The sequence below is a fragment of the Oreochromis niloticus genome, linkage group LG13 (assembly GCF_001858045.2).
Source record: "Oreochromis niloticus isolate F11D_XX linkage group LG13, O_niloticus_UMD_NMBU, whole genome shotgun sequence".
Classification (NCBI taxonomy): Eukaryota; Metazoa; Chordata; class Actinopteri; order Cichliformes; family Cichlidae; genus Oreochromis; species Oreochromis niloticus.
This window is the reverse complement of record NC_031978.2, coordinates 2,441,714-2,464,907: the sequence shown is the minus strand read 5'-3', so window position 1 is coordinate 2,464,907 and position 23,194 is coordinate 2,441,714. Positions and strand designations below refer to the sequence as shown.

The window sequence follows — 23,194 nt, the reverse complement described above, 5'->3', positions numbered from 1 at the left end:
TACTGATATTTGAAAAATTCCATTTAAATGATCCAAAACTTTAAAGCAGTTGCTCCATTTGTCAAGACTGGTAACGGGACTGCAGCTTTATTGCCATGTGCGATGAACAACGTGGATGAGGCAAAGGGATGTGAAGAGCGTGGACCACGTGGGACCACGAGGTTGATTTCAATGCCAGATTTGTTCAGCAAGCTTCCTCACAGCATCAACAGGAAGCGTCACCGGGCTGATGAAAGACTGACTCACTTTCTGTTTTTACAGATGAAACAGCTCATCCCACTGGACCTCTCGCTAAACGGAGATCGGTTTAAGGGCCGCCTTTAAACGCCAAACATGGCAAGCAAGTTTCAGACAAACTTGTTGACTCAGTGTGTTTAAGTGTGTGCTGGCAGCAAACGACCAATCAGAGCCTTTGTTTTTAAGAAGCTGTAAACAGTTTTATTATTGTGACATCAGAACCAATCAACAGAGCCAAAGGTACATTCATCAGAAGCAGAACAAACACCTGTGTGGAGGTCACGTGACGTGTTTGAGTTCTCTGCTTGTCTGTGTTCAGGTGCTACATCGAACCATGCGGAGAGTGTGATTGGCTGCAAGCCATCAGGTGATCTGACAACCACAGAAGTGCAGTGCAGACAAAAAAAACATTCAAACCGAAAAAAGTGACGGCAGCCTGACAGGAAGTGGGCGTGTTTGTGGGAGGGGTCACATCTCAGTCTCAGCCAATAAGCTCTCACCTAGACCTGACGTCAGCAAAACCGCCTGGGTGCTGGAGTCTGTGGGGTCAAAGAATAAGACATTGAGAACTTCGCGCCATAGTTCAGCACGATTTCTCTAACCAGGACCAGCAGCTCACACCACGGCCACCGTGCCCTTTCCCAGATCACACATTTAGATTGATTTACTTCCATCGGATCAATAAAAGTCGGTTCAAAGACCCCAGAAAAAGTCCAGGAATAAGCACAATTAGGTGGAGGCCCATTAATTCCTCTGTTTATACTGAACTAAGCTACAGGGCAACAGTGAACTGTTCATTTAAGAGCACCAACCTAAAATCTGATGTGGAAAAGGTTTAAATATGTACGATCAATCATTGGAAACCTTGGTCACAGCGGCAGTAAGATCAATCAGTTTGTCTCAACATTCGAGAGAAAAAGACAAAAACACCTCGTTCATCTAACGACATAGTGTAGAGCAGGGGTGTCCAACTCCAGGCTTCGAGGGCCGGTATCCTGCAGGATTTAGATATCACCCTGGGTCTGGACACCTGAAAAGATGAGTTCATTACCAGGCCTCTGGAGAACTACAAGACATGTTGAGGAGGTCATTTAGCCATTTAAATAGGCTGACACGTCTAAAAGCTGCAGGATACCGGCCCTCGAGTCCTGGAGTTGGACACCCCTGGTATAGAGAGGCTGCTAGATTAGGTTTGTTTGCAGATTTTCTCTCCGTTTGCCAAATTTGTGGCACATTCAAATAGAATGAAGCTTCTGAACTCGCTGAGAAGCTGAAGTCACACTCAGTCTTAAATTCAACTTCATTGCTGGTATGCAGTGGTTTTCAAACTTAATGACACTGTATGAAATAAAAAGCAAAGATTCTGTACTGTGTCTTTTTAAATTTGTTGCTCAGTAGTTATTGCAGCTTTTAAGAAGAATTTATCTGGTCTTGACCTGAACTGGGATCAGGACAAGCTCACACTGCTGTTATGGATCACAGAGGAACCACAAAAGAACAGAAAATCTTAAAAGGGATAATTAATTAATATTGATTAAATATCAATTATTGTAAAACCAAGTGGGACTAGATATGTAGCAGGTTAACCAGATTAACACTTTGTCCACAGTTATACAAAACACAAACCTCCTACTGTCACCAAGGACACCTAAACACCACACAAAGGACGGCACCAGGTCTATACTCAGCATAGTGGGACAAAACCAGATCTAAACCTGGCTAATTGGGACACTGGTTGATAGTGGGTAATGTTGGATAGAACCAAGTCTGTAGAGGGTATTGTGGGGCACAACCAAATCTAAACTGGATAAAGTGGGCAAAACCAGGTCTATAGAGATTAATTTTCAACAGAACCAAGTCTATACTCAATGGGACATAATCAGGTTGGTAAAGTAAATTATTGAGTAAAGTACAAAAGAGCCAGGTCTACACTGAATGAACTGGAACCAGGTCCATACAAGGTAAAGTGGGACAAAACAGATCTACAAAGTGGAAGAAACAGGTTCAAATTGAGTAAAGTGGGACAGAACCAGGTTTTTTTTAGGGTAAATAATGAAAGAACCAGGTCTATAGTGTGTTGAGTAGCACGTAGACCATGTCTATATAAGCTAAAGTGAGAGAATTGGCTCTGTACTGAGTAAAGTAAACCTTTGACTATAGTGGATAAACTGCGACAGAACCAGATTTATATTTGGTAAAGTAGGAAAGAACCGTGTTTATAGAGATTACAGTTTTGAAGAACTAGTTCTGTACAGATTACAGTAACACAGAATCCGGTGTGTTTTGGGGAAAGTGGAAGAGAAATGGGTTTCCAGTGGGTAAAGTGGGACAGAATCAGATCTATAGAAGGCAAAGTGGGTTAGAAAAGAATATATAATAGATTAAAGTGGAAAAGAAAAGTCTATACTAGAGGAAGGGGGCAATATTGCTCTTGTACCTGTGGAGCCAGTGCAATAACCTGGCAAATAATCCCAGATTACTGGGTCTGCATTGGTTTTGTGCAGTTTGAGGGAGAGACAGTCTGAGCAGTGACACTCTGTAAGTGAGGACAAGGTGACTGTTCAGCCCTTACTGCTGTGGGGTAGCCAGGCGGGGAGCTGGTACTTGTCTCTGATTGGGTGATACTTGTCTCTGATTGGGTGATACTTGTCTCTGATTTGCTGGAAAGCAGTGATGGAGGCAGGATCTGGCACCAGAGGCAAGGCCTCTCTGTCATCGTCATCCTCCCCCTCAGACAGCAGGTCACAGATCTGCTGCTGGAGCTCCGGACTGATGTCGTTCTCAGCCAGAACCAGGACCCGCAGGCTGGTCGGGTAATTCTCCACCATGTCCAGGAATACCTGCACACAGGTGAGACCACCACATTATAAATCTCTTAGGAAGTGCAGCATGGCTTCAAAATAAAACTGTACAAAATGTTTAACGTGACAGGGAGGACAGTGAACCTGACCCCACTCGGTCGTGACTGCAGCTTTTCAGTTTAAAACCATCTTTACAGTCAGGTGTGCTCCTTTGTGTTTACAGTACTGGAACACACCAATTGCATGTGCATGCCTCTCATCCACATGTGTGGCTGAGTTGTTGCTGGACCACACAGCCAGTTTACATACATCAGAGAGAAATGCAGTTTAGTGAGGACAGAGTTTTAATTACATTCTCCTGGATTTTACTCCTTCACCTTGAGAAAAACAAACAAACAAACAAACAAAAATATTCAGAGCTACCTCCACCTCCGACCACTTCAGAGCTTCTAGATGTTCACTCTGTTTTTATTTATGTTATTGTCTCTGTTTATCCAGCTGTTCCACAGGCCACACACTCAGGCTTTTATTGTGAAAGTAGTTGAAATAGGAAACATGCTTTCACAGCATGAATGAGGCCACAATGCTGCCATGTCACTCCCCCCTGGTGGACAAACAAGTGAACTGAAAACTGAGTCCAAACTCAGGGTCTGGAAACAGTTTTTTGCGGGGACACAGCACCACCACCAGGTCAGACCAAACATCACTGCAGGATGGTGGCTTTGTTCTCAGAGTGGAGGAGAAACCCTGACGGTATGAATAAAACCAGACTGAATGATTTCCAACAGATGCTCATCTCTTCTCTGAAAACTGCATTCTAGTTGTATTTAAAGAGCTGCTCTCTGCTGATGAGAACTGGAGAAAAAGAAGAGAATGGAGCACTGTGATTGGTTGACCTGTGCTGACTGGTTGGTCAGTCCGGTTCCCTCTAGGTCCAGAACCTCCAGAGTCCTGCTGGATGCCACGGCAACTGCCAGCATCCCTGCAATCTGATCACCTGGAAACAGAGCGAGAGCGTCAAACAATAATGACATCACGCTGTTATGACATCATGCTATCGTGACACATGTGTTACCGAGTGGGTTGTAGTCCAGGTTGAGCACGCGGAGCTGTGAGCTGTGCGCCACGGCAATGGAGAGTCGAGCCCAGCCTTTGGAGCTGATTCCTGGGTTAGCACTGAGAGTGAGCTCCCTGAGCCCTGCCACACACACACAGTGAAAAGTTAAAACTCCCAGAATGCTTTGCTGCGTGGTGGTCTGAGCAGAGCCATTCAGGTCACCCATCCATCTATTCGCTTCCGCTTGTCCTTTTCAGGGTCGCGGGGGGGCGCTGGAGCCTATCCCAGCTGTCACAGGGCGGGTACACCCTGGACAGGTCAACAATCTGTTGCAGGGATAACACACGGAGACAGACAACCAATCGCACTCACATTCACTCACCCATTCACACCTAGGGGCAATTTAGTGTTTCCAATTAACCTAACCCCACTAACTGCATGTCTTTGGACTGTGGGAGGAAGCTGGAGTACCCGGAGAGAACATGCAAACTCCACACAGAAAGGTGGAATGAACTCAGGACCTTCTTGCTGTGAGGCAACAGTGCTAACCACCGTGCCGCCCACAAATTCAGGTCATGTGAGCCTGAAATAGCAAGGGTCCCCGAGGGGGATAACGCTTCCTCAAATTGGGAGTTTTTTAAATGAGCTTCTGTCTGTGAGAGTCAGACCAGGTTCAGGGTCACACCTGAGAGACCTGGCTCACCTGTGGTGGGTGGGCAGAAGGTGTTACCTGACTTTGCGCCGTCTGGCGGCAGCATCCCGCAGATCAGACCCAGCGCCTCGTCTCCCAGCATGCAGTCACCAAGATCCAGGCACACCAGTGAAGGATGGGTGGACAGGGCGGGGTTCAGGGTCACTAGGCCGGCGTCCAATAGCGGGCTGCCATGAAGGCTGGAGGGGTGGAGTTAGAGACTTACGAACCAATCACAGTTAGATTAGTGGCCAATCAGCTTTAAGTTCTACTCACAACAGGGTCTGCAGGGAGCGGTTAGTCTTCAGGGCGTCAGCCAGGTGCCGCGTCCGGCCAATACTGGAGACGACGCCCAGGTTAAGGTTGAGCTGAGCGAGCGAGCGCGACTCAGCAACGCTGCGGCAGACACGCCCAAAGTCACGATCGGAGAGCTGGCAGCCACGCACAGACAGCAGGCGCACGCCATCCTCCTTCAGACTCTCACAGATGTCCTGAACTTCAGCCGCCGACAGCATCTCGCCTGTGATCTGGATAGAGGCGGGCAGCATCGCGGACGCCACTGGGAGCACTGGGACACCTGCGCAGGAAAACGAACACTGAAACAAAAGTGTTTCCTCACCTGGTGAGACATGGGTACTGCACCAAAGTCTGCTATTGGCTAGTTTTTGGATCAGAGTTAACCCAAGTTTTCTGAATTGGACTGGGAGCCACCTTCTAGTAATAGATGCACATTACACCTGATCAGTTGACAAAGAAACACAGATCTGACTTGAATTATTTGACTACAACTAGTTTTTCCGCGACACTCTGAGACAGGATATTTCTAATTTTAGAGATGAATTTAGAGAAAGAATCTGGTTAGATACCATATTTCTAAGATTTTCAGGGCCGAGTACAATAACCTCAGTTTGATCTGAATTAAGAAGCAGAAAGTTAGCGGCCATCCAGGTCTTTATGTCTTTAAGACATTCCTGCAGTTTAACTAATTGGTGTGTGTTACCTGGCTTCATGGACAGATAGAGCTGCGTGTCATCTGCATAGCAGTGAAAATGTATGCTATGTCTTCTAATGATGCTGCCTAAGGGAAGCATGTATAATGTAAACAGAATTGGTCCTAGCACTGAACCCTGTGGAACTCCATAATTGACCTTAGTGTGTGAAGAGGACTCTCCATTTACATGTACAAATTGGAGTCTATTAGATAGATATGATACAAACCACTGCAGTGCAGTACCTGTAATACCTACAGCATGTTCTAATCGCTCTAATAGAATATTACGGTCGACAGTAGTGGTGTGCGGATCGACACTGATGTACTGATTCTTCCGTTATTTATGAATCTAGAATCGATTCTCCTATTAAAATATTGATATTTTAGTAATTTTGAGAAAATTGGAGTTTATCATTAACAGGAACACAATGGAAAGCAACAACATTGTTGGGATCGTCTAAATGATTGGTAAGGACTACTTCTTCTTCTGCCTTTCATAGTGATATGTGAACTGCGTCACGGCTCACGTGTGCTCGCTCAGTTGATAATCGTAAGCGGAGTCGCTGTGTGGAGCTACAAACAACCAAGATGAGGTTTGTGACACATGTGGCAAGATCACAAACCTCGTCAGACACAAACAAAAGTAAATTATAACACAGAATGATGATGAGTTTATGATGTGGCGAATTGAAAAGAAGGAGAGGGACAGGTGCTGCTAGGGTGGAGTTATCCAGGGGGCTCAGGGTTTTGTATCTGTGCTTAAATGATGGGAATCCACCGCATCCTTAATAGAGCACTGAAAGTGGATTATACAGGCTAATCGTTAAAATACAAAATACTTCATTCATGAGACAGATATTAACTCTAAACTGTTTCTCAGCTGTATTTTCAGTCACTTTTGTTTTTCATTGTTAGGTGAATATTTTATAATGTCGTATCGCCTTTTCAGGGTTTTTAACTTCTTATCATTCTTCATAATTAAACGATAAGAGCAGGAAGTCTGATTCTTGTATTTATTTTGAATGTAAAATTGGAAACTTTTTATGTCCCAAACGTGTCGGGATCCGGTCGGTAACTTGGTGGTATCGCTCATGAGTATGGAGCGCTGCGCTGAGGCCGAACAGGACCAGCTCGGGTGAGTCCACCTGACTGACACTCCTCAGGTAAACCATGCCTCAGGAATCTTTGAGCTCAAAGAGGAGAACGGACAGGTGTCAGGTGACAGCTCAGATCACGTGACTCCTCGATGACTCCCTGATAAAGCTCCTGGACGACAGCTGAAAGTAACTGAGTACTTTTACTCGACTACAGCAGGATTCTGAAGTTAAATTTCCACACGAGGCAGTGACCGATCAGCTGATTGGTATCGATGAGGTAACCAATTAACCTGATAGATGATCGATCAGCTCACGCGGGGAGGTTCGGGGCTGTCACGCGCTGATGTCATCATTCGCCGATCTCGCCGCAGGCCACGCGCGGGATCCGATCCAGAGCGGCGGACATCAGAGCCGATCGATCCGCCATCGATTGATTGGATCAGCTGGAGCGTGCGGCAGCGGGTCCGTCCGTCGGTCCGCGAGCTCCGCCAGTCCCGATGTGCTTCTGCAGGTGACCGTTACTATGACACCCAGAGAGCGCGCAGAGGACAGAGGACTCACTCCGAGCGCGTCACCGGGACCGGAAACAGCGGTCACCATGGCAACAAGGCTAATGACAAAACAACAGCCTTTGATAGGAAACGTTCACGAGCTCAGCGTGAATTTCTACTGAAGCAGTAAACACAGTAAACACAGACTCTATTCAAACTAAAGTCTGGGGTTCTCTGTGACGTCAAAGAGAGACTTCAAATCCTGTTCGGAGTGAATCCTCACCCAAAATACACGAGCTTCACGACGGTGACATCACCAAGCCTCGTTTTATCGTCCTCGTTCGTCATGGAAACGGACACTCCCCTGATCATTGATTCTACTTACTGATTAATTATCAATAATGCTCGATCGGCTGATTTTCACGATACAAACGAAGCCAATGAAATTGAGCCGATCACCTATTACAGCTTCCGGTGCTGACTTTCACAATAAAAGCGGAAAACTTCACGCTCTGGCATCTTTCACCTGCACGAGCACGGAGATATTTATAGATTTATTGATCGAGGCGAATCTGTCACAGCTTCACCTTCAGTTTTATTGTGAATAAACAACGAGCCTAAGGTAGAGGGGTGATGACGTCATCGCTCGACAGGTGAGAGCTGCCGCCACAGCTGGGCCGGTCTCCAATCACAGAGCCCAACCTCCGGTCTGCTGGTGTCTGCAGCTCCGGATGATGACGTCATTCACCTGCTCCGATACCCGTGTCTTCTTTAAAAGGTCTGGTCATTGCTAACAGAGAAATACCCATAAGTCAGCTGGCAGACGATACATCTCTCTTCCTCAGAGACGCCTCGCAAGTTTCAGTGGCCATTAACAACATACAGCCATTGTCTAAAGCCTCTGGACTTTCACTCAACCTGCATAAATGTGAACTTCTACCAGTTAAAAGTTGTTCAGCAACTTCAATTCGTGGAATACCTGTAAGAAACTCTGTAAGATACCTTGGAATTCAAATAATAAAAAACAAGCAATCCAGATGCTCCACAAACTTCATTCCTATTATAGATAAAACCCCAAAAATCTTTAATCATTGAATTCAGCGAGACCTGTCGTTGAAGGGAAGAGTTCTGCTTTCGAAGGCTGAAGGTATCTCCCGTCTAACCTATGCTGCCCTGTCACTACATGTTGATAATACAACCTGTAAGTCAATTAACAAATTATTATACAATTTTTTATGGAAAAATAAAACTGACTACTTGCGTAAATCAGTAGCTTTAAATTCATATGATAAAGGAGGTATAAATTTTATTGATTTCGGTGCTCTTAACAACACCTTTAAAATAAACTGGATTAAAAATTATTTAAAAAAATCCCACCTCTATCTGGAACTTTATCTCACATCATGTGTTCTCTAATGTAGGCGGCCTTAACTTCCTGCTGCTCTGCAATTATAGTATTCCAAAAATACCACTGAAACTTTCTCACTTTCATCAACACATTCTTTTGGCATTTGCACTGATTTACAAACAATTTCTCTCCACAAAATTGTTTTATTTGGAATAACTGCAATATTATTTATAAAAATAAAACTCTTTTTTTAAATAACTGGTTTAATAATGGAATAATCTTGGTTAGTCAGTTATATAAAGAAGATGGACTCTTATATAATTACTCTGAATTCCTCAGGAGATACAATGTACCAGTAACGCCTAAAGAATTCTCAATAGTGTTCGATGCCATCCCATCTGGTCTGTCCATGTTACTCAGAAGCTCCCACAGTGCTCCACTACAGGTCACTCCCCCAGATGTGTTACATTCTTCCCTTGGCAATGTTTGCTTCTGCTCTCATAAGTCTATGAATACCAAAATAAGATCTCTCTTTCAGGATGCAATGGTCTCTGTTCCATCAGCCATATTTTATTGGGCCAATTTTGTAACAGATATTGAATAGAAAAAAGTTTGGACTTTACCACAAAGGTTTTTTTTAATGAACAAAGTTAAAGAGATTTCGTTTAAATTGATTCATAAGTTTTACCCCACCAAACAATATTTGTCCAAATTTATGGCTGAAATAAATGTAAATTGTACCTTCTGTCAAGAGCAACTTGAAACAGTTACTCATTTGTTTTGGTCGTGTAAATTTACATGTAAATTCTGGAAGGACTTCCACAAGTTTATTACTGACTCTAATCTCCCTAATTTTTCAACTGTACTACAAGGATGTTATCTTTGGCTATTATAATTTTAAAAACAAGGACAATGATGCTTTCTTCTTTATAAATATGGTTTTATTTTTGGCAAAATTTCACATACACAAAAGCAAAGTCCTCGGCAAAAAAAACCTGAACTTCGTGTATTAAAAATGGAACTTGCACAATATATAAGGACAATCTCCTCATCAAAAACACTAAGGCTCTCAAGACTGTTAACATCTGTAACCGTTTGAAACTGCTAACTTGATTTTGGCTCTTGCAAACTTTTATTTTTTTATGTTCTCCTTAATTTATTTTATTTTTGTAGTCACTTTTATCTCATTGTCCCAGTCACTTTCATTGCTTCTCATTGTAATACTACAATGTCATCTTTTATATGATCCCTGTTTTACTTAACTGTATGTCTAAAATGTGATAAATAAAGCTTAAAAAAAATACCATACCCATGTCAAAAACATGGAAATCCTGTGCGTGATAACTGAATGGGAATTCTGCTGACATCCAAATCACATTGAAGGTGGAATTCCGTCCTCCAGTCTGTTTGAGATCAGCATGAGTATTCAGCTCTAACACAGTTACACCCGTGATTATAAGGATGATTATTTACAACAGATCTGTTTAAATAATGAGATTTATTTTCCACACAGAGTTATGCAATACCTCCCCACCACCACCTTCATTTAAAGATTAGTACAATTGTGAGGAATTGAGGTGTTATTTTTCTGCCATTTTTATTATTTCATTTTATTAATTCCATTTTTATTATTTTGTTATTGCTATTGCATCATAATCATATAACAAGCATTTGCATTGACGCATTTATTAATAGTGATATTGCATTTAGATGTTTAAACATATTGGCACCCAATTAAGCTTTATTACAGGTGCAGTTATAACCACTTTAAACTGTTGAGTTGGATTTATAATCTTAAATGTTTATATGCAGACGGCATGGTGAAAGAAAAGGCCCCAACGCTGAGTAACTCTGTGCCAAAATAAGACAGGAAGTTACATGTTTTTGAAGTTACATGCTTTGCAGGAAGTGAAACCAAAACCAGAGTCTGAGTGAAAGTTATTCTGAGGAGCAGTTTCGATGATGCTGTTATCTTTTATACTTTTATATCTTTTGATTAAGCTTTTAGTAGAGGTTCTTGATTAAAACATTTATTCAGTAGAGTACACATACATAGTTTCGGTTCGGTTATTACATACACGAGAGCGGCTTCTGTCTCTCTGTCTGGGGAGAGGCCAGGAGCTAGTCGGCGAGGTGAAATGGGGTGCGATTGTAACCACACATGTAACCACACACACACACACACACACACACACACACACACACACACACTTAGTTAGAGGGATCATTTATAGAGGAAAGTTTAAATTGTCTTGCTAGGGTTGCAGTTTTATGTTGGTGTATGTGACTGTTTGATGAAGAAGCAGGTGCACGAGGCGACAGCGAAGGCGAGCTTGTGGGAAGACACCTGGATGGAGACGAGACGCGATGTTCTTTTAAACTATGTCAAAGTTAACTGAACATTTGTGGTTTTGGATTGACGTATGCTGTATTGTGTCTGCTTTGCAAAAGAGGGGGCTGTACTATCTTAACCCTATAAAACCTTTGTTCTGACTATTGTAAGACAGTTCAATACTGAATCTGCACAGTATTGGCTCCACGCTGCGTGTTTCATTAAAATCATTGTCTTTACCTTTTGGACCAGTGTGGTTACTTGCATTCCACCTGTATTTACTTCCCTATATTTTTGAACCTTAACACAATACAAAGTAGAATTGAACAGTATTACGTTAAAGGTGTTGTACAGAAATTGTAAGCTACAAACAAACAATCATTATTTAGAACCTACAATACACATATGCTAGGGGGAGAAGTTTTAACTGATTAAGCCAAAAAGTGAAGAGATTGAAGGATCTTCATTTTTTCGCATACAATCATAGTTCTTATAGCGACTCATGCAATACTACTGCACGCAAATTTAGCTTTTGTTCACTTCCAGTCAAAGTGGCTTTGTGTAAAGCGTATGGCACAGCGCTATATACTGCCCCCTTGTGGTCATTCTGCAAACAATGTAGCATGCAAAAGCTACGTGTTGCATATAATGTATATTACATGCAGAGAGGGGAAATTCCTCTCTGCATGTAATATACATTCACTCTGTGAAGCAGTGGGCAGTCATTGGGCGCCCGGGGGAGCGATGTGTAGGGACGGTACTTTGCTCAGGGTACTTTTTTAAGAAAGTTAATGGGCTGTGGTAACAGGATCATTTTAGCACTCACAGATCCGACAGTGATGAGCCTGAGAGGAACGGGACACATTTTCATGTTTAAAGTCAGACCTGATACTTCAGAGAAAGTTTATCATCTTTGATCTGAACTCATCTTTAATGAAGACAACTGTGTCACCTGCGAGCTGACAGCATCTAATTTCCTGACCTGAGACGGTGATCCTTCAAATATGTCATTTGCAGCACTAACGGAAAGAAGACGGGAGAAGCAGGAACTCCGTGTTCAACACCTGAGAAATGGAAACTCTCCCCTGGTTTACATCAAAGTTTAACCCGACTACTAACATCATTATACAATGTTTTCATGCTTTTTTAAAGTACTGACCAAAATCTAGAAACTCCAAAACATTAATTAACAATTTGTGGTTTACAGCATCAAAGGCTTTAAATATATCAATAAAGAACCTAAACCTGAACCATAACATAAACCATCCGTCCGTCAGTCCGTCCATCCAGCACTGTGGAGAGGTAGGCTCCAGAATCATTGAGGTTTGGAAATATGTGCAAATAGATATAAAAAGTATTTTATGGGTTGATTTATACTTTATATCCATCCGTATTCGTTTTGAAACATGGTGGACAAACACTGTAAATATGTACTGAGAGTCTTTCATGGTTCCAGCATCACACAGGAGAGAGAACTGAAAAGGTCTACGTTATGGAAAAAACAAAACCTTTGAGTCCTGACACCTCTGTGTATTTATTTATTTTATTTTATGACTTTTTTCCTGTGTTTATCTTAGTCATTATTTTTTATTGTAATCATTTTGGAGTTATTTGTTTATGTTTGTAATTATTTCAATATTCCTTTCACGTCATGAGGTTAAATGTGTTTTGTTCAGTGGTAGCCTCCAGAAGCAAAGGCTACGACCACATGATTACTATCAGGGGCGTAATTTCCATGGGGGTTTAGGCGGTTATGACCCCCCCATTAATCAGACCCAACCAATATAACCCCCCCCCCCCAAATAAAATTATGAATTATCTTACATAAATAGGCTGTTGATTTTCTTTATTCATTTCGGGTATTACCAGAATAATAGTTGCATGTTTAATCATCTGGGAATTGGCCCAGATTTATTTATTTATTTAGACAGAGATCTTGTGATCTTCCTGATCACATGACTCTTTTTGATTTTTTTTAACACTTGAAGTGGGGGCAGGTTATAGCTGTCGGGTTTTTAGAGTATAGCTGTTCATTGTTGATTTGTTGAAACCAAACAATGAAACTGTTTGATTTTCCTTCCCATCCATTCACGTGGAGACCCTGAGGCAGATCCTGATAAACATGATGTCATTCAGATTGATTATGTTCGTCTGAATGACATCATTGTCACGGATACCAACTATTTCTTTTATCATTTTATTTTGTTAAGTCTCTTTTCATTGGCTTATTTCTTCCGTCTCTTAATCTACATTGGGTTTATTCCCCGTGCTTATCATAAACATTTTCTTCATTTCTACACTAACTGCTAATAATAATAATAATGATTTTTTTTTTGAAGAGTTTATTATTCAAAGGGATATTATTTAATTTCCAATAGTTTGGAACATGTTCTATTGACTAGCTGACCAAACTCAAAGGAGTGCCGCACGATCAGTAAATATTGATGGTTTTATTTTAACTTTATCTGTGAATTTATTTGGTGTACGAGCCACAAATCTCTTCTAGATCCTTTCCAGATGAGTCAAATATCCCGACAACTCAGCGGCAAATATAAATGATGAAGCTCAGCGGTTTCAGGATTATTACCGCGGTTCTACTCTCCTCCTAAAATTAGCTTTTTATTCAGAACGGTATCTGAAACCAAAAACCTAAAGCAACGTAAGTATTCCCTAGTCTTCCACCTCTTATTTTTTTTTTTTTTTTTTTTTTTTTTAATACTGATACCTGGTTTGGTAACCTGACGGTGAAGAATAAGAATCGGTTGGGACTTCTGGTAAAAACTGCTAGCAAAATTTCAGGGCGCTGGCAAGATGGACTTTTGGCCATTTACAATAGAAATGTGCTTAGAAAGGCTCATTCTATTATTAATTATGTGAACCATCCACTTCACAGTGAGTTTGAGTTGTTGCCTTCCGGCCGCCGTTTTAGAGTACCTCCGAGGAGGACTAAAAGACTCCAGGTCTCTTTTGTCCCTACTGCGTCTTGTCCTTGAACTTTCCATCATTATTATTGTCATTATTATTTTTTAGTATTGTTCTGTTTTATCCTGCTGCTAAACTAATTTCCCCTTGTGGGACAATAAAGAAATTGAATTGAATTGAAAAGTTCAAGTTTCCTCTTTGAATTCATAAAAATTATCGTGTTTGCGTGGCTGTTGTAATCATGCATGTTCCCAGTACAAAAATACCCTCCATAGATTCAGTCATTAAATTAATCCGATCAGCGATGAAGACTAAGGTTTGTTGAATGTATGAAAATGACTTGTTCACATTACGAGTGTGTCAAACCAACAAAATGTCCCTTTTTTATAATGAAGTTGGCTCCATGTTTAAATGGTCTGATGTTGCTGACATCGCCTTCCTCCTTGACGTCACTCTGTGATTCGCCACGTCGGAGGTTTGAATCCACCGAACGGCTACCGAGAGAGACCCCGGAGCAAGGTGCCGTCCTACATTGCTCCCCGGGCGCTGGATTGGTGGCTGCCCACTGCTTCACTGAGTGAATGGGTTAAATACAGAGAGTAATAATTATTACATTATTATGATCTTTTTACATTTGCGTGGCTTGGACTTTATTCTTCTCTGCAAGAAAATCCCAATGAAACTCTCCAACTTTCATCAACAAGCGCTTCGGCTTTTTGATCTATAAACATAACTTTTCTCCACAAAGACTTTATTTTTGGAACAACTGTAACATTCTTTTTTTTATTATTCTTTCTGGTTTATTATTGGTTTAATTTAATTTATTTTTTCCCCTCCCTTTTAATCTATGTTTCTATCGAGTTTGTTTAATTGTACGTACTCTTCCAGTGTCTCCTCCATGTGTTATGGTTGTCGTTATTGTTCCAGTTGAAATAAAGTTGGAGGAAAAACAAACACTGTACATGTTTTTTTATTATTATTATTATGGAACAGCACACAGAAAATGTATACAACTTGAACAAAATTAACATATGCCAGGGGGTGTAATTTAAAAAGTTACATACATTCAAATAATTTAAGAGACTCTCATGTTTGGACGACCTCCACTACGTACTCTGACGTCAGCGCTGTTGCGTCCTTACGTACCCGGAAGTATTTGTGCGCAGTAGCGGCTGCAGCTAGCAGCGGCTAACAGTCCCCGTAGCAGCTCCGAGCGGACAGACGGAACGACAGACAGGTGAGGCTCACGTGCGACCGGCGTGTTTACGACTCTGTCAAACAAAGACGGAAACAAAGAAACAGCTGGAGGCTTCATGACAAACACACCGCGTCTGAGTCACTGTTAGCTGCTCCAGCTGTTTCATCTTTCTCTTCCTCTGTGTGTGTGTGTGTGTGTGTGTGTGTGTGTGTGTGTGTGTGTGTGTGTGTGTGTCAGCAGCAGCAGCAGCAGGTAGTGTCGGTCGCAGGTGACGCCTCGGGGGGCGTTCGGGTCTCTGAGCCCGGTGTATACCCGGTTAGCCTCCAGATACTAACAAAGTAATCAGGTTACTCCAAATACTCTGAGTACTGCAGATCAACTACTTTGATTGGTTTAAGTAAAACAGTAAAAGACTCGGATTACCTGACTAAAGGTAATTCGATTACGCTTCAGTTACAGATTACTGAACTGAACTTAGTAGCTTTGCTAGCATGCTAGTTCTACCCAGCCCCTCTTTGGAGAAGGCCCCCGCCATGTGATGGTCTCCTGGCAGGACCCAAGATCACGGCGCTCACTTTGGTTTGTGGCCGGGGCTTTGTTCACCTGCAGCGGTGATCTTTCTCCTGTCCACCTTCAGACACACGGTGGTGGCGGTATTATGCTGTGGGACGCTGTTCTTTGGGTGGTAGCGTCCGTCTTCTTTCTCCAGACATGAGCAGCGTCTCTGTGTCCACAAAGTTTCATCTGGTCTGACCAAAGGACGCTTCAGTCTGCAGAATCTGTCTCCGGGTCGTCTTCGGCATACTTTAGTCTGACTGACTGCAGCCTCTCAGTGCGTCCCTGTGCAGGGTTCTAGTGACCGTCTTTTGTAGGCTGCCGGGGATTCCCATGATGCATTGAGTTTTTCCTTTCCAGTCACCTTTCTCACTCACTATGTGCTAATAGACCTCTCTGCATCGAATCATATCTGTTATTAATCTCTGTCTCTCTTCCACAGCATGTCTTTATCCTGTTTTCCTTCTTTCACCCCAACCGGTCGCAGCAGATGGCCCCGCCCCTCCCTGAGCCTGGTTCTGCCGGAGGTTTCTTCCTGTTAAAAGGGAGTTTTTCCTTCCCACTGTCGCCAAAGTGCTTGCTCATAGGGGGTCATATGATTGTTGGGTTTTTCTCTGTATTTATTATTGTGCGATCTACTGTACAATATAAAGCGCCTTGAGGCGACTTCTGTTGTGATTTGGCGCTGTGTAAATAAAATTGAATTGAATTGAATTGAAAAGTCTTCTTTGAGACTACGATTCCCGACTTGGCTGAGTCATCCACGAGTGTCTCTGCGGTTGTTCTGGGCTCTTCAGACCCTCAACAGTTTCCTTTCAGAGTCTTTGCTTCGTTCCTCTGCCAGGCTTCTTCTGTTCTGTGTGGCTCTCTTTGAAGTTCTTCGCACTTTGAGCCGCTGCAGTGATTTTGCTCTGTGAGCTTCAGCGATTCTGTTTCTCACTTCTGGACTGGTGTTCCTCAGCGACGGCTCGAAACTTGGTGAAGTTTGTAAAGCCTCAGCTTTGAGTTCAGAGTTGAGGTTGATAAGATAAGATGAAACTTTATTAGTCCCACACGTGGGAAATTTGTTTTGTTACAGCAGAAAGTCGACAGTGCAAAGTTATATAGAAAAATAAAAAAAAAACACTGGAATAAGATAAGAATAGGATACTGTACACAACTGTACACAATACAATAGAATAAAATAAAATACAAATCCTATATACACTTGAGTATAATACAACTATGTCAGAAAAAGATTATTGCACTTAGTGTTATTGCTCATGTGTGAATGTGTGTGTTTGATCAGTTGAAGTCTTTATTGTGGAGTCTGACAGCAGTGGGGAGGAAAGACCTGTGAAATCTCTCCGTCCCACACCGTGGGTGCCGCAGTCTCCCACTGAAGGAGCTGCTCAGTGCTGTCAGAGTCTCCTGCATGGGGTGGGAGATGTTGTCCAACAGGGATGACAGCTTAGCCGCCATTCTCCTGTCACTCACCACCTCCACTGGGTCCAGAGGGCATCCTAGAACAGAGCTGGCCCTTCGGATCAGCCTGTTCAGTCTCTTCCTGTCCCCGGCAGAGATGCTGCCATCCCAGCAGGCCACAGTGGTAAAGATGGCTGAGGCCACCACAGAGTCATAGAAGGTCTTCAGGAGTGGGCCCTCCACTCCAAACGACCTGAGTCTCTGCAGCAGGTACAGCCTGCTCTGCCCTTTCCTGTAGAGGGCGTCTGAGTTATGAGTCCAGTCCAGTTTATTGTTCAGATGAACACCAAGGTACCTGTAGCTGTCCACAGCCTCGATGTCCATACCTTGGATGTTCAGTGGTTGCAGTGGAGGATGTTTGTGCCTGTGGAAGTCTACCACCAGCTCCTTGGTTTTACTGGCATTGATCTGGAGGTAGTTCAGCTGGCACCAATCCACAAAGTCCTGAGTCAGTCCTCTGTACTCTAGGGCTGCCACGATTAGTCGACTAGTCACGATTACGTCGACTATCAAAATCGTCGACGACTAATTTAATAGTCGACACGTCGTTTGAAGCTTTGTAAGATCGCAAAAGACGCAGGAATAAGTAGTAGGATTTAAGAGTGTAATAACGGACTGAAACAGAAGATGGCAGCACTGCATGCACAAGGATGCCAGCTGCCGTTAAACCCCGAAGAAGAAGAAACTGTCCCAGAATTCATAGCGCGACCCATCGCGGCCCTGCTCAGTTTCCAACAATGGCAGCAGCTAGTTAGTTTTAATGTTACTCTTATTAATCTTTCTGGGTCACAAAATAAACGTTTAACATATTTTCAGGCGGGAATGTAGCTGTGTAAACTTAAAATATCTGCTTAGTTTATCAAGACACCGCATATTTTCAAAAGCGCTCCGACGTTTTTGGAGATGTCTGTTACCCACTAGCTGGATAGCTAGCTGGGGTTGAAGGCTCACTAGAGCCGGTGAGAACACCGGACTCCCGGCAAATCGTTTTCAAACCCACCGCCGTCTTTTGCTACTCAGGTTAAACATGATATATAAGTCACTTAGATAACTTAAAAATGTTATTGTTTGGCTTTTTTCAGTATTTTATTTGTTCCTGAGTAAATCTGTTTGGCTGAGATGAAAGTTGTAGTTTTTACACAGCTGAATAAACGTCAAGCAGGCGACTGATTATCAGAAGTGTGAGATGCTCGAGAATATGCTCCGGTGTCCTGTTATATTTTAGATAGCAAGGAGCAGACGGCTGCGTTTATTAAACTCCTCCGAAACAATCTGCAAATTTCATTTAAATTCAATAAACTATCATCTTGTCTTTATTTTTAGTTAGCACATACCTTAAACACTTAAAGCTGTAAGATAATGATAGTTATATAAGAGCAGATGCATGCTGGTGCAATAAGCTGTATGTTTTACGTTCAATGGATGCATGATCTGATTAGTCGACTAATCGCAAAAATAATCGGTGACTAGTCGACTATCAAAATAATCGTTTGTGGCAGCCCTACTGTACTCCTTGTCGTCCCCATCAGTGATGAGGCCGACTATTGCAGAGTCATCAGAGAACTTCTGCAGGAAGCACTGGGTGGAGTTGTGGGAGAAGTCTGCAGTGTAGATGGTGAAGAGGAACGGAGCCAGAACCGTTCCCTGTGGGGCCCCCGTACTGCAGACGACCCTGTCCGACACACAGCCCTGAGTCCTCACATACTGTGGTCGGTCGGTGAGGTAGTCCAAAATCCATGTAGTGAGGTGATGGTCCACTCCAGGTTGTCCTTCAGGACTGTGGGCAGAATAGTGTTAAAGGCACTGGAGAAATCAAAGAACATGATTCTCACAGTGCTCCCAGCGGTCTCCAGGTGAGAGAGCGAACGATGCACGAGGTGAATGACGGCATCATCCGCTCCGGTGCCAGGCTGGTAGGCAAACTGAAGTGGGTCCAGTGACGAGCTCACCAGGTGCCGAAGCTGAGCCAGGACCAGCCGCTCCAGGGTCTTCATCAGGTGGGATGTCAGAGCCACCGGCCTGTAGCTGTTGAGGTCCTTGGGGCGTGAAGTCTTTGGCACTGGTACAACACTGGAGGTTTTCCAGAACTGTGGGACTCTTCCCAGCCTCAGGCTCAGGTTGAAGAGGTGCTCGATCACCCCACACAGTTGGTCCGCGCAGGACCTGACGACCCTTAAATTGATGCCATCTGGGCCCGCTGCCTTCTTGCCATTAATCCTCCTCAGTTCCCTCCTAACCTGGGTGGTTGAGAGACACAGGCTGGAGCCTTGTGTTGAGTGTGTATTGGATGCTGTTGTTGGGGGTGGGGAGGAGTGAGCAGGGTGAATAGAGGAGGTGTGAAGTGTCTGAGGTGTCAGAGGTGGAACAGCAGCAGTGGGGGTGGGTGAGTCTGCAGCCGATGTTGGAGACTGCCTCATGGATGAATCAAATCTGTTGAAGAAATGATTCAGTTCATTTGCCCACCTCACATCCCTCCCAGGCAGAGAGTTCTGATGTTTGTGGCCTGAGATGGTTCTGAGGCCTCTCCAGACTTCACCAACGTTATTTTGCTGAAGCTGGTTCTCCATCTTCTGCCTGTAGCTGTCCTTCCCATTCCTTATCAGTCCCCTCAGCTCTCTCTGCACCCTTTTCAACTCCTCTTTGTCTCTGGATTTGAAGGCCCTCCTCTTCTGCTTGGGGGCGGCTTTAATTTCTGGGGTAATCCACGGTTTGTTGTTGGAGAAACACTGCACAGTCCTGGTGGGTGCGATGTTATCCACACAGAAATGAATATAGTCGGTAATGCATGTCACAGATCACCTCCCACACAGTGGACTCAAAACAATCCTTAAGAGCCTCCTCGCTCTCCCTGACCATCTCTGCACTGTGCGGGTGGCTGGTGGCTCCCTGCGCACTAAGGGCTCATACACAGGGACAAGGTGCACCAGGTTGTGATCAGATCTGCCCAGGGGAGGGAGAGGTGATGAACTGTATGCCTCTTCAGCATTGGCATACAGTAAGTCCAGTGTTTTATTGTCTCTGGTTGGGCATCTCACATACTGGGTGAAGGTGGGCAGTGTGGAGTCCAGTGAGACATGATTAAAGTCCCCTGATATTATGAGGAGGGCTCTCGGAGATTGCGTTTGCAGTCTGCTGACCACAGAGTGGAGAGAGTCACAGGCTGCATCCGCGTTGGCCGAGGGGCCAATGTCTCTGTTGCAGAGTTGTTCTTTCACAGTGATGTGCCCGGGGTTACACCATCTGTCATTCACAAACACTGCCAGTCCCCCTCCTGTCCTCTTACCGCTCTCTCTCATCCTGTCCACCCGCAGCAGCTGGAATCCCGATAGCATCACGCTCGTGTCCGGTACCAGAGTTAGTGGTGTTATCCACGACTCCGTTAGCATCATGATGCTACATTGCCAGTATTCCCTCTGTGACCAGGTTAGCAACGTGAAGTCATCCATCTTATTGGGCAAAGATCTTACATTTCCAGTGATTACAGAAGGGAGAGATGGTCTATAACGCCTCCTTCTCGGGCGACAGCACTCCCTCCCAGCACGACACCCACATCTTTTCCTCCACAGCTCGCTGGGAATGTCGTGTCTGTCTGCCGGCAGCACCGCTGCGGGATCCAGCGCTAACAGCTGATCCCTACTGTAAACAAAGGATCCATGCGCTGGGTCCCAAGACACGGGTGAAAAAGGTGGAAAAAAACAGAGAAAGACAACCAAGACTAGCACAAAACGTTAGAACATGATTGCAGAATCTAACTGCTAAAACTTTAGTTACAAAAAATTACGAGAAAGTAAAGAGGAGATAAGAAAGAAGCTCAGAATGAGCAGAGCTGCTGTAACAGGCTGCCACGCACGGGGGGCGCCGGAAGCAAGGTTTTCAGGGGTCATCACACTGACCCTAAAGTAATACATGCTAAAAATATATAAAATGAGAAGGAAAAATGCTGCATTTCATAATTCAGTCTCATCTACACTTTAGCTGCTGCTAAAGTACTCTGATTACTACAGTGATAGTACTCTGATTACTGTATGGTGGCAGGTGGCAGGACAGTGGTTATCAGTGTGAAGGTTCTGAGCGCGCTCATACTGAAGGAGGCATTCGATTGGCTGTTTTCCTGAGAACTCGTTTCATTGGTTATATGTTGTAAACACTCCCTGTCATGATCATGATTGCTAATTGTTAGCATCTGTGTGTGTGAGCAGCATGATGATGTCACATTAGGCTATGCAGTCACGTGACCTGTTACCTGTCCTCAGGTGTGTCTGTGGATGGAAGTGTGCAGCTCTGTGATGGGACCAGAGCGCGTCTTACCGAGCTCCGAGGACGAGCTGGGAGAGGACGAGCGACCGACGGACGGAACGCTGCCACCGCCGCCGGGTGCCATGTGGGGTGGGGGGATGGAGAGGAGGAGGAGGAGGCTGTGGGGGAGATGGAGCTGGATGGCGAGGAGGAGGAAGAGGAGGAAGATGGCAGTGGGGGAGGGTATTACTACCAGCCTCTGAACCAGGAGCCCGACGGCGTGAACGGCGGCCAACAGCCAGAGGACGACGAGGAGAAGCGGGGGGAGGAGACGGGGGAGGCGGCCTCCCACTCCGAGCAGCTGCAGCATGTTCAGCAGCGGATAGAGGTGAGATCTGCCCTGCGACAGGTGAGCCATGCCTCCCCTGGCACTCAGCTTACCTGCACGTCTCTCCACAGGTGATGGGGCTGCACCTCCCCGAAGCTCCGCCTCCTGACAGCGACGAGGAAGAGGACCCCGAGGGGGCAGCTGCTCAGAGGAGCCGCGCCTCCATCCCCATGGATGCAGGTGAGACACACACCTGTGACACCTGTTCAGTGACTCAAAATAAACACTGACATCACTTCCTGTAACCTGCAGATCACGTGGAGCTGGTGAAGAGGACGATGGCGGCCGTGGCGCTGCCGTCTTTGGGCGTGCCGCCGTGGGCACGGGAGATCTCCGATGACCAGTGGAAGGACATGGTGCGTGACACGTTGCAGAGCCGACAGAGTGCCGCCGCCCTGCGCCTGCCGCGCTGTGCAAACCTCCCCGGGCCCTGAACGCACCACAAGAACTACATCATCTCTGAACTCTGACTGTCCTTGAATGCACCACATAGACTTCACCGTCACCGCGGGACCCTGAACGCATCGCGACCATTCTTACAGATTAATGGACTGAACACAGCACAGCCACTTCAGGAGCCCTGGACACCTGAGCTGAGCTCACCTGTAGCTCATTATGACCACTTCAGGGCCCAAAGATAAATACAGAGCTTTGTGTTTCTCCAGAAAAATGTAATTTATTGAAGTAGTAAAGATTCTGGTGTTTCTGTTTATCACTGGATAAATAATCAGATATGTAACTAACAATAAAATTGTTTTCTAACTTTAAAATCATACAGATGTATAAATCAGTTATTGATTGCATCTGCTGATCGGTGGTAAAACATCAGTTATTGATCACTGTTTGATAACTCACGCCTGACTTATTTTGCACCTGTGTGGAAACCCCTTCCTATCTTTCCCTTTCCAAATAAAAACGTCACACCGGCGCATGGTGTAGTTTCACTGGAATATTTTTTTCTTGGCTCTGTGACGAGTTTTTAAACTGAATAAATAAAGTCCTACTTTAATGTTTGCATCAGTGTTTTATTGTGAAAAAGCACCCGTCCCCAAACTGTTTGTGACCCGCCTTAGGTCCTCAGCTGGTTTTATTCCAGCTGTGAACAGGATGTTTCTCAGAGTCAGCTTGTCCGAGAACATCAACAGGAGCTTGAACACAGCACAGGAAGGTTCCTGTGAGCAGCAGCTGGGACAGGAAGTGGGTGGATTTTTGTACCTGTGGAATAATAACAGCACCATCTGCAGAGTTTTGGGGTTATTTGAAACACTCCCTCCTTCAATTTGAGTCTGAGCGCGTGCAGAACCAGGAGGTTAACATCACACCGCCCGCTGTGATGGGGAGCTGTCGTGGGATTACATCCAATCAGATGTCAACAATGAACAGGCT

General features: G+C 44.4%; 2 protein-coding genes across 3 annotated transcripts; one reads left to right on the top strand and one right to left on the bottom strand.

Moving 5' to 3' along the window:
- Nucleotides 1–411: 411 nt before the first annotated feature.
- Nucleotides 412–8,883, bottom strand: lrrc73 (leucine rich repeat containing 73). Of its 2 annotated transcripts, none has more exons than XM_005462231.4 (7): nt 7,649–8,883; nt 5,063–5,363; nt 4,826–4,986; nt 4,114–4,236; nt 3,935–4,035; nt 2,810–3,077; nt 412–776 (listed from the first exon to the last, which is right to left on the bottom strand). In XM_005462231.4, exons 2-7 carry the CDS (start codon nt 5,332–5,334, stop codon nt 706–708), a joined length of 996 nt encoding a protein of 331 aa, XP_005462288.1. In that variant the 5' UTR covers nt 5,335–5,363; nt 7,649–8,883; the 3' UTR covers nt 412–705. The 2 variants fall into 2 exon arrangements, with proteins under 2 accessions (XP_005462288.1, XP_005462287.1); XM_005462230.3 differs by lacking the exon at nt 7,649–8,883 and adding an exon at nt 7,165–7,603.
- Nucleotides 8,884–15,069: 6,186 nt separating this feature from the next.
- Nucleotides 15,070–22,821, top strand: mea1 (male-enhanced antigen 1). The gene is given in 5 exon segments (XM_003457489.5): nt 15,070–15,204; nt 21,438–21,573; nt 21,576–21,808; nt 21,880–21,988; nt 22,061–22,821. Coding segments are annotated over 4 exon segments (648 nt in total). The 5' UTR covers nt 15,070–15,204; nt 21,438–21,449; the 3' UTR covers nt 22,243–22,821.
- Nucleotides 22,822–23,194: the final 373 nt, after the last annotated feature.

What these genes read in the sequence shown, in the direction of transcription:
- lrrc73 (XM_005462231.4), bottom strand. Translation starts at nt 5,334, where the DNA reads ATGCTGCCCGCCTCTATCCAGATCACAGGCGAGATGCTGTCGGCGGCT. An exon ending in CGCTCCCTGCAGACCCTGTT is followed by an intron (nt 4,987 to 5,062) that starts GTGAGTAGAACT and finishes CCACCCCTCCAG; the next exon opens with CCTTCATGGCAGCCCGCTAT. An exon ending in CCTGGACTACAACCCACTCG is followed by an intron (nt 4,036 to 4,113) that starts GTAACACATGTG and finishes CTCTGTTTCCAG; the next exon opens with GTGATCAGATTGCAGGGATG.